This window comes from Oryza sativa, chromosome 5 (assembly GCF_034140825.1).
Source record: "Oryza sativa Japonica Group chromosome 5, ASM3414082v1".
Classification (NCBI taxonomy): Eukaryota; Viridiplantae; Streptophyta; class Magnoliopsida; order Poales; family Poaceae; genus Oryza; species Oryza sativa.
In genome coordinates, this window is record NC_089039.1 from 22,691,781 (window position 1) to 22,708,535 (window position 16,755).

Here is a 16,755-nt window from a genome sequence, read left to right on the forward strand (position 1 = left end):
TCAGGTTCCAGACCACAGAAGCACACAGGTTATGCCTTTGATAGATTTTTGTCCTTGCTGTGATTAAATCCATTGGAAGCACCCACAATCCTGATTGAACCATCCCAAAAGATATGCATAGTACAGTAGGAGTTAAGGAGTATATGATATGATATATCACCTAAAGCTTTAACATCATTTATATGCAACCAGTTCTTACGGTGATTGCACGGATACAGCTTTGAGGCATGAAAAAGACACCCGTCCTTCTCTTCAGCTATTTGCTACCGTCCTGGACAGGGCGCCACTTATTCGTTAGCAGATCATTCACAAGACCAGACTCGAGAACTCCTAAAACAGCTACTGCCAAATGACTGAATTGGACAAGATGAAAACATCTTCGATTTGCATATAGCTGTTGGCCTCTCGTTGCATAACCAATTGATGCAGATGAATCCAGCAGACATTTTAAGATTGAATACATATATATGCTTCATCCTTTGTAAAATATAACAATCTTATAACAAATTAGACATAAAAATCCGATCCGGACAGAGGGATCATATCATTTTTTTTCCCAGTATGCCTGCCAGCATTGCCAGCAAGGGCAACACATAGACCAGCATTTATCACAAGAAAATAAAATGCACTAGTAGTAGTTGTGTCCATTGCCATGGATCCAACACCAAATCCTTGAGCGGTAGGGCACACAGTTCCCTTTCATGGCTACCTTCATTGCTGACAGTGTCGCGATCAGGCCGTCGCTATCCCCAATCTGCTGACGCGAACAAATAATGCCACGGCTTCTCCGGCTAAAGTCGCATGAACCACACACTGTACTTGGCTCGTGATGTGTTTTTTTCCTTCCATTTCCATCGTGTCACCTGATCGCTCTCGAGGCTTTCGTGTGTCTGGTGAGCTTTGGCACAACACGCCAGGCCATTCCTCGCCGTTGAAACGTTGAATACGCCATTTTTTTTGGTTGAAACTACGGACATCTAGCTGTCGACAGTCGACAGTTTTTGAGGCTGAAAACTTTCGATTTTTTGACCGTGCGATCTGCGCCGTGATTCCTGTACATGTGCGCTTGCAGGGGCTGGCTCGAACCCAGGACCTCCATCCTGGAAGGCATGCATGCGCATGTTTTTGAGAAGTTAGATGAGTTATATTCTAGTTATACTCCAGTTACACCCTAGATATAATGTAACTACAGTGTAACTGCATTGTAACTACATTGTAACTACTATGTAACTAAAATATAACAACATTATCATCTCTATATAATTTAGATATATTGTTACATATATTATTTTAATATTTATATATGAGTTACATTATACTTATATACGAAATTATATTGTAATTATACTATAGTTAGATTTGAAAGTTTTCTTCTTAAAAAACTTTCGACAGTTCTCTAGATAGTCCCATGCTGTAATTGAAAAGTACACTTAAAATAATTTTAAATTTCAAACTCTTTTTCAGTTTTGCCTATCTTTTTAAACTTCAAACTCTTTTCAATTCGTAATCCACTACGACTTCCAAACTCGAGTGATCATTGATCGAGGAGTTGAGATTCTCTACACGGGGTTTTTCTTTGCTATGTCCTCAATCAAGGTTTAACTTTTCGATTTCAAAGTAAAAATCGTTTCTCACTGGTTTATTAAAATCTGACCGAAAACCAGTAAAAACCAACGATTCTCAATCAACACGATATGAAAACCGATTAATACATACGACTCATTTTCACAAACCGATACCTAGCGGTTTCACGGCAAATGACCGACTGATTTTCACGAACCGAAATTCCATCGGTGGTTTCGTGAACCCTCGTAGGCTCGTACCCACTCCGGCCGCGGCGGGCCGAGGCCACCTCGGGCGTCGAGCGGGAGCGGTCACGTGCCGGGCACTCGACTCGCGCCTCCTCCTCCTCCCCCGCTCGCTCTCACCACCGCCACCACCTCGGCTACCTCTCCCGTCTCTCTCGCTCGCGCTCCGCCTCCATTGCTCGCCGCGGGAGCGGGCGATCGCGGGCATCGCGCGCGCCCAAGGGGGCGGGGGATCCCGCCGGCAGGTTCGTCGCGGGAGGCCCCCCGATGCCGGGCCAGACGTACAGCCGCCTCGGCAGACTCGGCGGCGCGCCGTCCCCGCCGCCGGTGCCACCGGCTGTGGCGGCGGTGGCGTCCCTGCAGCGGGGCGGGGGCGGGAGTGGGAGGAGGACGCCGGGTAAGGGGGGCTCGGCGTCGGCGTCGGCGGCGGCGGGGTGGACGGGGGTCGGGTGCGGCTGCGCGGCGAGGAGGGCGGCGAGGGCGGTGCTCGCGGCGCTGCACCGGAGGCAGGCGGTGTTCCTGTTCGCGCCGCTGCTGTACGTCGCGGCCATGCTGCTGTACATGGGGTCCATCCCGCTCGACGTCGTGCCGCGGATCGTCGCGCGCCCGGCGCCCGGGTCGGTGTACCGCAGCCCGCAGCTGTACGCGCGCCTCCGCGCCGACATGGACGCCGACAACTCCACCGACGCGGTCAGTGGCTCCTCCTTTGCAGGTTTACTGCTGTGTGTGTGTATTTCAGTTGCAATGTGGCACAAATGTCTGACCATTATGATGATTAGCTGTGTCTGCTCCTGTAATGTTCGTATTGGTTTGGTGTAGAGAGTGTTTCAGTTAACTGAGATTTTGTTTGCTCTTTCGCAAATTTATGTTGTTGCGAGGTGACAGGGACAGCTAATTTTATATCAAATCTGAAAATGGGCGACTTAAGCTTGCACTAACAAAATTCTCAGCCCTTGCAACTGCAAGGCCATTGATTGCCTGACTAAGAATTGTTTAATTTCTGCTACCCTTCCAGTTGTTCTAAATTGCTCGGTGGGTAGATTGCTCTTCATCAGCTGTCATGAAATGACTGAGTGATGAATCAAATTAGAACTAAGCGGGTGTGTATTCTGTACCCATCTTATATGATGCAATACTTATGCAAAGGATCTTCAGTAAAGCATGTTAGTTAGAGTGGTGTACAAGAACATTCTTTTTCATGTATTTGCAGATGTTTTCCTTTCCTATTTCAAATTAACTGTAGCAATGGTCACTTCTTATTTACTTTTGTGCTATTTCCATCTTTGGTTGTTTCACTCGTACTGATATTTTTCTAGCTTGCAACCCTGTGGAGGTACAAAGGCAGTCTCTGGCGACCTTGCATAAACAATGCTACCAATAGTATGTCATTTACTGGACTTAACCTTCTCTTTTCTTTATGGAACAAGACACAATAGATGTTAAAGTTTGCCCATGTTCCTGTTTTCTAAAATTGCTTATTTTTCCTTCAGGAATGTTTTTAATGTAATCCAATGAGTTTTACTTGTTATTTTTCCATAAACATATTACACTTATGTTGTCACATAATTGGGTAATTGGGTAACATAGAAAGAGTTAGCTTATGAGGAATTTAGATATTTTTGAACATGTTCAACGCATGATTATATCTCCCTCTTTTTTTGGCAACTTCCATGCCATGTGGGTGGGTGCCTTTTTTACACAATCGAATGCTGACAGTATTTCAGGTTACCACCTTACAATCTTTTTTTTACTTTTTTATTAGGTCTGCCTGAATCAAATGGATACATATATATTGAGGCAAATGGTGGTTTGAATCAACAAAGGACATCGGTAATTGCTTCTCCTCAGCAGTTCATTCCTTCCAACAGTTTACATTCGTTCTCGCCATGCCTTTTGTTTGTCTATCTTGAGTTACTCACTTTTGTTTCACTTGTGTTTTTCTTTCTGGTTTTCAGATATGCAATGCAGTTGCTATCGCCGGTTTCTTGAACGCCACTCTTGTTATCCCAAACTTCCATTTCCATAGTATTTGGAGGGATCCCAGGTATTTTCTTATTAGACTTAGCAGTTAGCACGTAAAACTGGCATGACAGAGTTGGACCCTCTCGTGAATTAAAAAATGCCATACACTAATCACCTTCTAATAGCAGAGAATAAAATAATGATTGCATGCATAACAAAGGATGTAGGAGGTGTTAACAGAATGTAAATGCGTGCTTGCATGGTTGTCAACTTGTCACATTGTCATCTGCACTAGTTCTCCCATTCTATGGCTGCATATTCTTAAGATCACATATACAAATTTGTAGATGTGGAGAGTGACTTGTACATGACTGCACAGGTATCACATAAAAAGGCCAAAGTTTGTAATGGTTGTTTCTTAGTTGTCTGTCATATCAAGGACTGTAAGAGTTATTCTGGCAGTTCTAAAAGTATGTGATTAATCAATTCTAGCAGACACATTGGCTGACTTGTTTGTTGAATGGATGTAGCTTTGGGTCACCTGTTGCAAACTTGCATTCTTATCAAGTTCTTTAACGATCATTGTTTTTTTGGAAATGAATTCAACTGTTCTATACACTTAGTAAACGTTGATCTATATGACTGAAGAAAGTAACATCTATGGTTATTAGAAATCGATGCTTATGGTAACAAAAAAAAAACAGTTACTGATATATCCTTTTGGATACAGCACATTCAGCGATATTTATGATGAGGCTCACTTTGTAAAACGTCTTCAAAATGATGTACGAGTAGTTGAAAAGGTGCCTGATTTTATAATGGAGCGATTTGGCCACAATCTTAGCAATGTATTCAATTTCAAGATAAAGGCTTGGTCCCCTATTCAATACTACAAAGATGCTGTTCTTCCTAAGTTGATTGAGGAAAGGTGAGATAGAAACTAATCCAGTTATTTATTTAATGACTTAAACTTACATATGCACCCGATTTTCCCCAATATCCTCACTTGGACCAGGCCGACCCAATGCCCGCAACATTTTGGACTCACTTGTTTATTATTGTAACATGTAGATTTCGTTTTGTCTTTATAATCTTAGATGTAGTTAACATAACCTCATTATATGATTACTATAAAAAGAGTATAAAACTTAGAGAAACTGCGCTAACAGGGAATCACCAAAGAAAGTTGATTCAGACATCCCACCACATAATTTTGTTTTTACTCAATGTTGTATTGACCTATAATTATTTAGTGTAGAGCATCCTAATATTAACAGTTTTCACTCACCTATAGTGTGTATCATCTCTTTAACCCATATCATTAAATTTGTCCTAGTGGGATTCCAGAATCTTGGATATCAGCCATAGGAGTTTGAGTCACCATTCTAAAGAATGTTAAATTGGTTACAGCTTGATGGCCTGATGCTTCTCTCTACATCTAGATGGATCAATAAATTATGAAATTTGTAGAGTTAATAGCAAAGGACTGTTTCCCTGTTTACGTAGATACGTAGTCAAGATAATGTGGAATTTTGCCTGATGCTGTTTGTTTAAAAAGTGACATCTTTTACTACTATGCAAAGCGCAGGCTCATCAGGATTTCACCCTTTGCGAACCGGCTGTCATTTGATGCCCCTCCAGTTGTTCAACGGTTGAGATGCTTGGCTAATTTTGAAGCTTTAAAATTTTCCAACCCAATTGCGACTCTATCTGAGACCTTAGTCTCTCGAATGAAAGAAAAAAGCACGGCGAGCAATGGGAAATACATCGCGGTGCATCTTCGTTTTGAGGAGGTTGGATTCTTTCCTAGAAGATTTACCTATCTTTAGTAGCGGAGGTATCCACTAACTGTTTCCTTGCAGGATATGGTTGCCTTCTCATGTTGTGTCTATGATGGTGGTGATGAGGAGAAGAAGGAAATGAATGCAGCCAGAGAAATAGGTTGGAGAGGGAAGTTCACTAAGCGAGGACGTGTAATAAGGCCAGGAGTGATAAGAATGAACGGAAAATGTCCACTCACACCTTTGGAGGTACTACCATGTCTAATAGCAGAAATACTGCCCGTAGTGGAGTTTTAGAACTTTCGTCTCAATCTCATTATGCTGCTCCATGCTCTTCTCATTTTCTTTTCACCCATAACATCAATTTAATATAGGAACACTGCAGGAATTATCAGGAAGATTTACTTGCTTATGTTACAATTTTCAGGTTGGGTTAATGCTTCGTGGAATGGGTTTCAGCAATAATACTGCAATTTTTTTGGCTTCTGGAAAAATTTACAGAGCTGAGAAGAACATGGTTCCTCTTCTTGAAATGTTCCCTCTCCTACAGACAAAAGAAACTTTAGCATCTGCTGAGGAACTTGCTCCATTTAAGGTATTGTGGTAGTTGCAACTTCTCTTTGTGTGGTTCTAGATTTTGTTCTATTCATTACTCTAAAGGATTTGTGGTTGCCAGGATTTCTCCTCGAGGATGGCTGCTATTGACTACAGTGTTTGTGTCCATAGCGATGCTTTTGTGACTACACAAGGTGGGAATTTCCCTCATTTCCTTATGGGTCACAGGAGATACTTGTATGCTGGGCATTCAAGGACAATTAAACCAGACAAAAGAAAACTAGCCATACTATTTGACAATCCACGTATTGGGTATGATGTTGTGCCGTGCATTTACTTTTATGTACTTTTTTTTCAGGCCGTATAGCATTTTCTACGCTATAAACTTCATGTTGATAGTCAATTTTCTCTGTTTCTCTGCAGATGGAAATCATTGAAACGGCACTTGCTTAATATGAGAACACACAGTGATGCTAAGGGGGTTGAAATGAAAAGGCCTATTGAATCCATATACACCTTTCCCTGTCCGAACTGCATGTGTCGCTTGAACAGAACAGAAAATTCTAAACACAATCAAACTAGATAGCATCTCAAGTGCCATTTCAGTGGACTAACTTTATTCTTTCTGGCTTCATGGTATAATTGGTTCTGGTTCATTACTTCAGTGAGCATTACCTTATCACATCATTGTACAGTAACCCATTCTTTTCCGGTGACAGTTTTTTTCTTTGTCCTTGAATCATAGTCCATCCTGGAGCTAAGAACTAACAATACATTTGCTCATTAGCATTCAACAAACAGATCTGACACCTGTAGAGCTGTAGTTGTAGTCAGTGAAATATCAACCAGTTTGATGTAGTACTAACCCTTGTACATGTGTATAGTTGACAATATGATGTATGATACTATACAAATTTTGAATGGACAACAAGTATTTGTGAATTTGATTTTTGTTTTTTCTATCTTGCTCTAAAAATGGCAGCTACCACCATTTTCCCCCTTTGTGTTCTATAGCTAGGTCTTCTCCTCTGTTGCAACTTTGTCTGACACTGCACTATTTTCAACTGAAATAGCAAGATGCTCTACTTGATTATCTCTCATGTTGACCCAAAAATACTATCATCTCACTTTTATATACTTGTCAAGCTGCTTGGTGATGAGAATCTCTGAAAGATTACCCCGATTGATCAAGTTTTTATCATCTGTTCATCTTCTGCACATGGTAAACCATTCCTTCCTTGTTTGTACATGTATTCTGAATACTTCATTGAGTTCATTCTGGTGTAGTAGGACCGAACATTTAACTTTGGCAGAGCCAGCAGCAGGCTTTGGTCACTGAAGTCTGAAGGTGGCTCACATGCAAGACCGTTGGTGAGCAATGGGAATCTGGGTCTGACGAATACTCGTTCATATTAAACGACAAGTCTTGACGAAATGAAGCCAGTCTGCCTGCCAGTGAGCTCAACATGTCTGATTTTAGCTTCCCTTTTCTTTTTTTTCCCTTAAAAATGGCAGATTTAGAGTAACCCTTTTCATCATCCTTTCTTATCAGCATCCTATTTTTGGGGAGGCGCATAGTTCATGGAGGTACTCCCAACAAGGCTCGCTGTGCTCAGGCTTATCCGAATGATGCATTTGGCTACGCCCGCCTTCATGGTGAGAAAAAAATGTTTTCCTTTCCTCTTGCCTTTCACGTGCTTTGTTTCGTCCCCCCAAAGAAATCTCTCTATCGGCAGACAAACAACTGAAGCCTGCATTAAAAAGAGCAAAAATCATTAGCCAAAACTATTCTTCCTAGGTGCCTTTTTCCAAAATGAATTTAGTCTAGATCCCATGCAAGTACTGATCTGTAGGTCCTGGGCAGTTTAATGAAGGCGTTCTGGCTCTTTTTTTTTCTTTTTACCTGCCCTCTATTGGGCTTAGATGTTTGATGTTTCGTTACATAAGATATAGTGGGTAAGAAATGGAATCCGCTCTTCATGAAACACAAACTGCAATAGCAAATAGGAGACGGATTTTTTTGTCTTGCACTCTTACCTGATTCTTGATTCTTCCATGTAGAATGCGCGGCATAATCTGATTAGGGATAATTACTACTCCCATTGCTTGCTTTCCTCGACACACTCTTCAAAGAGAACAAAGCATTTTTACCGTAAAGCTGCACTTTTGCATCATTTTGCCTGCATTCTTATGTCCGTCCCATGTTATGTAATCACCAATCAGACCCACAAAAGATTCTCCTTTCTACTAGTTGTCCAGAAATGACGCAGTCCTCAACTAGTTCTTGCTCTTTTCTCGACGTCATCCGATGGCCATGGAGGTGGCGGAGCTGCTGAATGCCTGAACCGGATCAGGCCATGTCCGGATTTAGTAAAACCGAACAGTGAGCCTACCATTTTCATACAGAAGCGAGTAAAACGACCCAACTAACACGCCTACCTGTCAGTGGGCCCCACCCCGCACTGGACCCACCTATCATTACCAAACCTTTTCGCCCAAAAAAAAAGAAAAGAAAAACCTGCGTCGAGGCTGGCTGGCGCTCGTCGCTGCTACTACAGGCCAAGCCACCCACCCACGCCCCGACGCCATTAATTTCCCCAAAGCACAAATCACAACACGCGGCACGAAAACTTTGCACTGAAATCGATTCGAGAAAACAATAAATCTAAACAGAAAAAACCTATTGATTTTTTTTCTTCGTGAAAAAATATAGAGCCAAAAAAAAAAAAAAACTCATTTCCGCTCGGCTCGGGTCACCTCCCCACATCACCCAACACGAGCTCACCACCACCACCACCTCACTCCCCCCTCCCCCACTCTTCCCGAGTCGGTCAGTATAGTGAGCTGAGCTCCCCCCCCCCCCCCCCCCCCCACCCCACCCACTGTGGCGGCGAGATGCGGGGACGACAGATCCCTCCTCCCACCGCCGCCGCCTCCTCCCGCGTCGTCGTCGCGGCGGTGGCCGCGCTGCTGCTCGCCGCGGCGCTCCAGCCGCTGCCGGTCGCGTCCGGGGTGGACGTGGCGGCGGTGCTCGCGGCGTTCCCGGACCTCGCCGGCTTCGCGCGGCTGCTCGCGTCCAGCCCGGTGGCCAGGGAGCTCGCGGGGCGGTCGTCGCTGACGCTGCTGGCCGTGCCGAACGGGAACCTCCCCCAGTCGCCGTCGGCGTACGCCGCGGCGTCCGGGGCCGACCTCGCCGACGTGCTCCGCTACCACGTCCTGCTCGAGTACCTCGCCCCCGCCGACCTCCGCCGCCTGCCGGCATCCGGGAAGCTGGTCACCACGCTGTTCCAGACCACCGGCCGCGCCCCCGCCGACCTCGGCGCCGTCAACGTCACCGCCGCGGGGCCGTCCCTCGCCGTCGTCCGCTCGCCGGCGCCGTTCCCGGGGTCGAACGCCACCGTGCTCGGCGCCATCACCGCCGTGCCGTACAACCTGAGCGTGCTCGCCGTGGACGGCCTCATCGTGCCGTCCGGGTTCGACCTCGCGGCGTCGGAGTCGCGGCCCCCCGCCGCCGTCAACATCACCAAGGTCCTCGCCGACGCGCGGGCCTTCAACGTGGCGGCGTCCATGCTGGAGGCCTCCGGCGTGGCGGACGAGTTCGAGGCCGACGAGCGCGGCGCCGGCATCACGGTGTTCGCCCCCACCGACGACGCCTTCGCCGGCCTCCCTGCCGGCGACCGCCTCCAGTCCCTCCCCGCCGAGCGAAAGGCCGTCGTACTCCGCTTCCACGTCCTCCACTCCTACTACCCGCTCGGCTCCCTCGAGTCCATCGTCAACCCCGTCCAGCCCACGCTCGCCACCGAGTTCACCCAGGCCGGGCGCTTCACCCTCAACATCACACGCGCCAACGGCTCCGTCGCCATCGACACCGGCGTCGTGCAGGCGACCATCACACGCACGGTGTTCGACCAGAACCCCGTCGCCGTGTTCGCCGTCTCCAAGGTGCTCCTCCCGAAGGAAATGTTCAGCCGCAGCGACTCCGCCATCGTCGCCGTCGCGTCGGCGCCCCCGCCGGCCGCGCTGCCGGCGGAATCACCCGAGAGCGCGCCGACAAAGCTATCGTCGCCGCCGGCGCTGCGCGACACCGCCGGCAACGCGAACCACACGGCGGCGGCTGCGGCGGTGGCGGCAGCGGCGGCGACGACGAAACCGACAATTGGCCGGTGGTGTATAGCATTGTTGTATCTACTACTACTACCACTACTGCTACCTCTGGTATGAGATCCGGTTCGTTTGCTTGTCCATTACCATCCTTGTTGAGCTCGAATTTTTGCTTTTCTTTTTTCTTTTCTTTTTTTTTGTTATAACCTGTACACTGGGGAAGGGGAGAAGTTTGAGAAGAGGTGAATTCAGATTGAGCTGCAAAGCAGCATTATTATTATTATTTTCGCTTTCTTTTTTTCTTTTTGTTCTTACCAGCTGCTTCATGTTGGCAAAAGGGAAATAATAGTACTAGTAATGTACCATCCTGTAAAGATCCAATCGATTCCATGTTCATGTTGTGCCTGATGGCTGATGCTTCATCAAATTCATCCCCATCTTTGCTTGGAAGATTTGCATGGGGTTGGGGGAAGAAGGTGGTGAAGTGACCGGGGAGGTGAGGGGAGAGGAGAGGAGGAGGGTGGGGGGTGGCAGTGAGCTGGCTGGGTAGGGGACGCCGCGGCCGTCAGGCCGGCGTCAGCGCTGCCCCGTTAGATTCGATCGCCTTTTTTTTTCCCCTCTGCTCGCGTCGTCGCGCTGGCCCTTCCCTTGCCCTTCTGGCACTTGTTGCGTCTGCTTCTTGTCTCCCTGCCACGTCACCGCCCGGCAGGAATTCCACCAGAGCTGATAGCCCCAGGAAGCTGATCGGACGGCTGAGATGCAACCCTGGTAGTAGTACTCGCGTGCATCTTCTTGTGAAACGTGTGCACTCTTCAGCTGTTAATGTAAGCTGTGAACCTGTAATTTAGTAGTAAGAGATACTACCTCCGTTCTAAAATAAGTTTATTTTCACACATATCATGTATATACTAATATATACTAATATAAAATAAAAAATAGAATATTTCTACTTCATCAAATCCCAATTCAATTATTCATTATTTTATCTACTTCGAATACAACTAGTCACTTAGTTGTGCTTTGCGTGACTCTGAGCGTCAGCATAACCTACCTATATAATTAGGCCATTGATCATGACATTAATTGAAGGTACCGGTTTTGTAAGTATGTTAATTTCTTCGTTCTCAAATGTACTCCATTAATTATTATATATAAGTATTTCTAGTTTTTTTAGTAAAGAGTAAGATTAAGGAGGAATGATTTGTTTCAATCACTTACTATTAAAATTTGAACTGCTCCAATTGGCTCTTTCCGAACATCTGATTGGCTAAACATTTGGCTAAAAATGTTTAGATATGCATTGAAATTTGTTTCCTATAAATGCTTATATTTGTATGTAAAATTTGAATGATAGAAAATACTTATTTTGGGAATGATACAGTAGCTAGAGATGTAAATGGTGGAATGTTGTAATTGATTGACATTAAAAAGAAGGCGAAGAAATTAAATAGGATATGACTATGTTGGTTAAGATGAGGGAGTAGATGTAGAAATAGCTATATTTTACGATAAATTTTGAATGTTAAAGGCACCTATATTTTAGAACGGAGACATCAAAAAACATTTAATGCTCCTAAGTCCAGGGTGTATGTGTGTGTTTATAGGGATTGTTTTAAAATAAAATTGGTACATAGCGGATGCTGCTTAGCTGTTGTGTGTTGCTCCAATACCAAGCAAAACAAGTGTATAACAGAGTATTTACATGTACACTCTTGTACATTATCGATATAAACCTGCATATAAATTCAATATAAATTTATGGCTAAGGCTTCATATTTTTTCCTTTATTTAGTCATGAAATTAATTAAGCAAACGTATATATAGTGTAAAAAGACTTCTTTTTAAACAGCGGTATTAAAAAGGCTAAGTACATGTCTGCTTTTTGAGATCTTTAGTCTGGGAGCATCCGGATTGGTCCAACATGTTTCCATTATCATATATGAGCATGATGATCCAACGGTGCATTTTTATTTACCAGTTCATCTAATGGTCCTTACCATTGTAGATGATGATGTGGGTCATCCTCCTTTCAGAAAGCTTGTTGCTTTCATATATTTAGACTATCGCTATTCCATGAATTTCGATGCAATGATTACTTTAAAAATAAATTTATTTTAGATAAATGAAACGGGCTAAAATTGAACTCATTACGGAAAGGAGGTAGTATTTACAGTACTTATCCTAAAGCAATGTGTTCCAAGTAGTCAAGGGGGGCCCTAACATAGTCAGTCGATGTTACTCTACGTACCAGCGAGTATGGGTTTGCCTAACATCCGTGAAGACAAGATGCTTCTTGGTTCAGTGTGAGCTGGTGATGTTTTGGGTCCATTCGCCGTGAAATGTCGCGTGGTGGCGCGAGAAGACTTGTAGCCTTGCAGTCTTGCGAGGGTTCGCGCCCGGGCAGTGCATATGCGTGCTGTGGCCCCCCCGCTTTGCCGGCGTTTGCCAGCCTCGCATGTGCTCTGCTTTCAGGCACCGGCTGACTGGTAGTGCCCAACCCTAATTTAGGACCCTTTTGAATAGGAGGAATGAAAAAAAAAGAAGGAATAAGAAAAACGTATAATTCTGATAGGAATGTAAATACTTCACATAAAATTACAAAATGCATAAAAAGACACATAAATAACCGTTTGATTGAACCGCATGAAAAACGTAAGAATAAGATGAGAGATATAGAAGGAAAATTTTCAAAAGGTTAGAGCACTTGCTAAGTTCCCTCCAATATTCTTTAGATGATTGTCCATTCTATAGGAATTTCGTTGGATAGAATAGGATTCAATCCTTTGCTTTAAAGTCCTTCATAGAAAATTTTTCTACAGGATTAAAATCCTCAAAATTTATATGTTTTTCCTACAAATCAAAGGCCCTAGTACTGATGGTTTATGATCTCAGGGTTCAGAAACCTGAAAACCCCATGCCAATTGATGGAACACAATTTGTGGCGTGTCTATTGAAGTTGTCAAGTTGAGTGAATTCCGTGTATCTCCAAATTTTACCCAAAAAGTTACTACTAGTAGCTAGCTAATGGGTAAAGGCGGACGATTCATTTAGCTCATTTGGAGTTCAACGCTCCTCACGTAGAGGTTCCCAAGTTGTAAGTGGACTGTAGTTGTTTTTCATTTACAAGTTGTAAGTGTACATTATTTTATTTAATTGCGCTGGTCAATATTCAAAATGGAGAACTCTGGTTTGATATCACATTGTGATACATTCTTCGATCGAAAAGCTTAAGCCGATGAGCAAATATTGACAAATCAATCATACTTGTTAGGAATGGAGGAGATTTTGTAGAATTTTCACATCGATCAGTAATGAAAAAAAGGGAAGGTATACGCAGTTCGGACCTTTCTCTTTTGCCAACGAGTTCTCGCGGTGATTAGTACTTTTATTTCATGATATATGTATCCTCGCTGCACGTAGGAGGCCTCATTTGGAACGTGGAATTTTAGAGAATTTTTGCGGTAGTTTAATTTATCATATACTCCCTTCATCTAAAAAGAATCAATAATGTATCTAAACAAAAAGAATCACATACTCTTCTAGATTGATTTTTTTTTAAGCACGGAGGGAGTACTCCAGTGCAGCAAAATCCATGTGTTCTAAAGGAGCTTCGAATCTGTTTTACTGGAGGTTTTCATGACCGTTGAGATTGTTGAATTGAGGTGTACGGGTATGTAATGTTCGTTCTTCATTTCTTTCCAGACAAGAAGACTACGGTGCAGTTATCACTGTCCAGTCCTCTCCTCGCTGCACAACAGTAAGTGTCCTGTTCAGCACTGTTCTATCACGTCTGTGAGGCTGCTTTTCTCGTACTACAAACCGATCCGAGGTGCAGTTGACATTAGCACTGCCATGCCACGCCACGCAGGATGCGACTCCGATACGCGTCCTCATAAACAGAAGGGTGAATAACCAAATATGACCTTGAACTTTCACTTAAGGATCAATTTAGTCCTTCATGTTTCGTATTGTCCAAATAAGTCCCTAAACTTTATTGTGTGATTTGATATAGTCCTTGGACCCACTAAAAATGCCACGTGTGCATGCCACATCACCTGCGCATGCAAATTCAACATTTAAAATGTCCATTTTACCCTTACATTCTCCATAGGAAATAAATAAAAATAACTAAGAAAAAAAAAGACATTTAGCCATTGGAAAAACGATGTTGCATTCGTAACTTAAGACTGTGGCATTTTCCTTTTGTTTTATGATTGCTTTCTTCATGTTTTTCCCATTGTTATTTTTCTTTTTTCTGTAGAAAATGTAAGGGCAAGATGGATATTTAAATGTTGACTGTATATGCATGAATGATGTGGTATGTACATGTGGTGTTTTAAGTGGGTCCAAAGACTATATTAAGCCATATGATAATCTTAAGGGATTTGTTTGGACAATGTAAAACATCAAGGACTAATTTGACCCATGAGCAAAAGTTCAAGGACTAGATTAGCTAAAACATACGTACATATACATCCATGGATACGTACATACCAGGGCGGATCCAGGAACAATTTTTGAGAGGGCTCAGTTATACAGTTTCTTCAATCTCTAACCATTTAGAAACGCTTAGTTTATCATTCATAATGAAAAAATCGAAGGAGTGCTCCGGGGTATCACGTTGGATCCGCCCCTGCGTAACTTTCTCCAAAAAAAAAAAACTCAATCTAGGAGGGGTCGACAACGAATTTAGACAATCCTTTATATAGATTCGTTGTTCTAAGAGAGCTGGTTGAGTTTTTTTTATGGAGGAAGTATATGCGTATATACGCCCATGTCCATATATGATATACGGCTTATTTGGGCTTTCTCGTGCTTGGTTTTAGCTGGGAGCTATCCTGGGAAGCCGTCGCAATTGGGCAAGTACGACTGCACGGGGTGCAGCCTTGCAGGTTTACCCTCTATCGTAAAATAAATTCATTAACGTATTTCTATGTTCAACGTTTGACTATTCTCTTTTTAAAAAAGTTATAAAAAAGTTTAAAAATTAAGTCACGTATAAAATACTATTCATATTTTATCATATAATAACAATCAAAATATCGGTCATAAATTTTCTTTAAATAAGACAGCCAGTAAAGAACACATAAATCTACTAATTGTATAGTATTTATTTTGGGACGGAGAGTGTTTTTTTTTTCTCGTATGGGTGGTCACGTGGTGTATAGGGCCAAAGCCGGTGCCATAATAATAATTGTACTACTGGACTATAAACAGCTAGCGTACACCATGTCTCGCTCACGAAATGATTAGGGGTTCACAGCTCAAACCCAGCGGCCTACTACTACACCAGTGATGGGAAACAGTGGTTAGTGTTAATGGGGATGACTAGTAGTCAGCCCGTGCCTACTGATCAGTACCACTGTTACTACTGTGTGCCCGTAAACAAGAAGAGTAGTGCCAAAGGATATTGCTGGTCAGTTGCAGGTAAGCATAGGCATATTGTGCAGTGGTATACTTGATGCTTGCAAGTTGCAACAGATTGTTCGCTCTTCTGTCTGTCTCTCCGTTTCTCTGGGGGTAGAACGGACGTTAATCCTGAAACAGCATTTTTTTTGTACCGAGCACAGATGTTTAAGTACACGTTCCGACGCTGGAAAACCATAGTTGAAACAGCACAGATGTTTTAAGTTCACTTCTTGATTCCACCGAGCTACCAAGTCACGTAATCCAAAAAGATAGTCGGTTGAGAACTTGAGAATCTATATGGCTAATATAGATGTTTGATTTTAGAGAAAATTCTATGTATGCCTATGATACATTGCTCGATTCCTTTTATGTTTCTGAATTTTGCTCATTCCTTACATACCACTTAAATTTAGTTTGGACCCCTTCCGTTTAGTTAACCGTTAAATTCTTAGTGAAAAACTATTTTGTCCTTTGATATGAAGAAACATGTATAAATTTATAAAATATACTATTGGAGTATAGAATTTTTTTTATGAGACTTTTATTTCTATGAATTTGTTGTTCGAGATATTGTTTACGATAAAATTTAGTTTTAGATATAAAATAAAATAATTATAACTATTTTTTAAATTTTAAATTGTATAAGTAAGCATATTTTTGTTGATGGCGATACTGCAGCATATTTTTTATAAGACAAATCTATTTATTTGCTACATAAACAATTTTTAGTAACTAATAAATAAATATTTATAGTGTCTTATCTACGTTTTTGTCGTAAATCATAATTATAGTACTCGATAAATTTATATGTTTCTTCATACCCAATAGCAAAATGGACTTTTTGATAAGAATTCAATAGTCAACTTATGATCAACTAATGAAACAGGTATGGAAGATATGCAAACTAAAATTCAGAGGTACATAAGAAAATAAGCAAAACTCCGGGGCACAAAAGAGATTGGGTAAAATTTCAGGTACACGTGAGATTTTCTCTTGATTTTACGCCCAATCATGTGGCCTTAAGCAGTTAAGCACCTCACATTGAACTGTAGTGATTTGACGGCCCATCAATGACGTACAAAGGCCTTTGCTCGAGGAAAGCTCAACGAGAAAGCCCAGTTCATATTTCCCTTCCCCTA

At 42.8% G+C, this 16,755-nt stretch overlaps 2 protein-coding genes and 1 long non-coding RNA gene across 5 annotated transcripts; all 3 read left to right on the forward strand.

Annotated features, from left to right (window-relative positions):
* The first annotated feature begins 1,808 nt into the window (after window positions 1-1,808).
* Window positions 1,809-7,048, forward strand: LOC4339009 (protein ESMERALDA 1). 3 transcript variants are annotated; one of them, XM_026025713.2, is made up of 11 exons: window positions 2,350-2,498; window positions 2,824-2,908; window positions 3,125-3,188; window positions 3,571-3,638; window positions 3,764-3,852; window positions 4,501-4,698; window positions 5,359-5,563; window positions 5,633-5,800; window positions 5,979-6,146; window positions 6,228-6,418; window positions 6,530-7,048. In XM_026025713.2, the coding sequence occupies exons 2-11, from the start codon at window positions 2,885-2,887 to the stop codon at window positions 6,690-6,692; spliced, it is 1,338 nt and encodes a 445-aa protein (XP_025881498.1). In that variant the 5' UTR covers window positions 2,350-2,498; window positions 2,824-2,884; the 3' UTR covers window positions 6,693-7,048. The 3 variants fall into 3 exon arrangements, with proteins under 3 accessions (XP_025881496.1, XP_025881497.1, XP_025881498.1); XM_026025711.2 differs by lacking the exon at window positions 2,824-2,908 and having other exon boundaries at window positions 1,809-2,498; XM_026025712.2 differs by lacking the exons at window positions 2,824-2,908; window positions 4,501-4,698 and having other exon boundaries at window positions 1,837-2,498.
* LOC136356550 (uncharacterized) lies at window positions 7,047-7,894 on the forward strand. Its single transcript, XR_010741417.1, has 2 exons — window positions 7,047-7,574; window positions 7,659-7,894. It is a non-coding gene; the product is annotated as an uncharacterized lncRNA (long non-coding RNA).
* A 1,084-nt stretch (window positions 7,895-8,978) lies between these two features.
* Window positions 8,979-10,588, forward strand: LOC4339010 (fasciclin-like arabinogalactan protein 4). The gene has a single exon (XM_015782741.3). The coding sequence runs from the start codon at window positions 9,002-9,004 to the stop codon at window positions 10,325-10,327; it is 1,326 nt and encodes a 441-aa protein (XP_015638227.1). The 5' UTR covers window positions 8,979-9,001; the 3' UTR covers window positions 10,328-10,588.
* The last annotated feature ends 6,167 nt before the right edge of the window (window positions 10,589-16,755 follow it).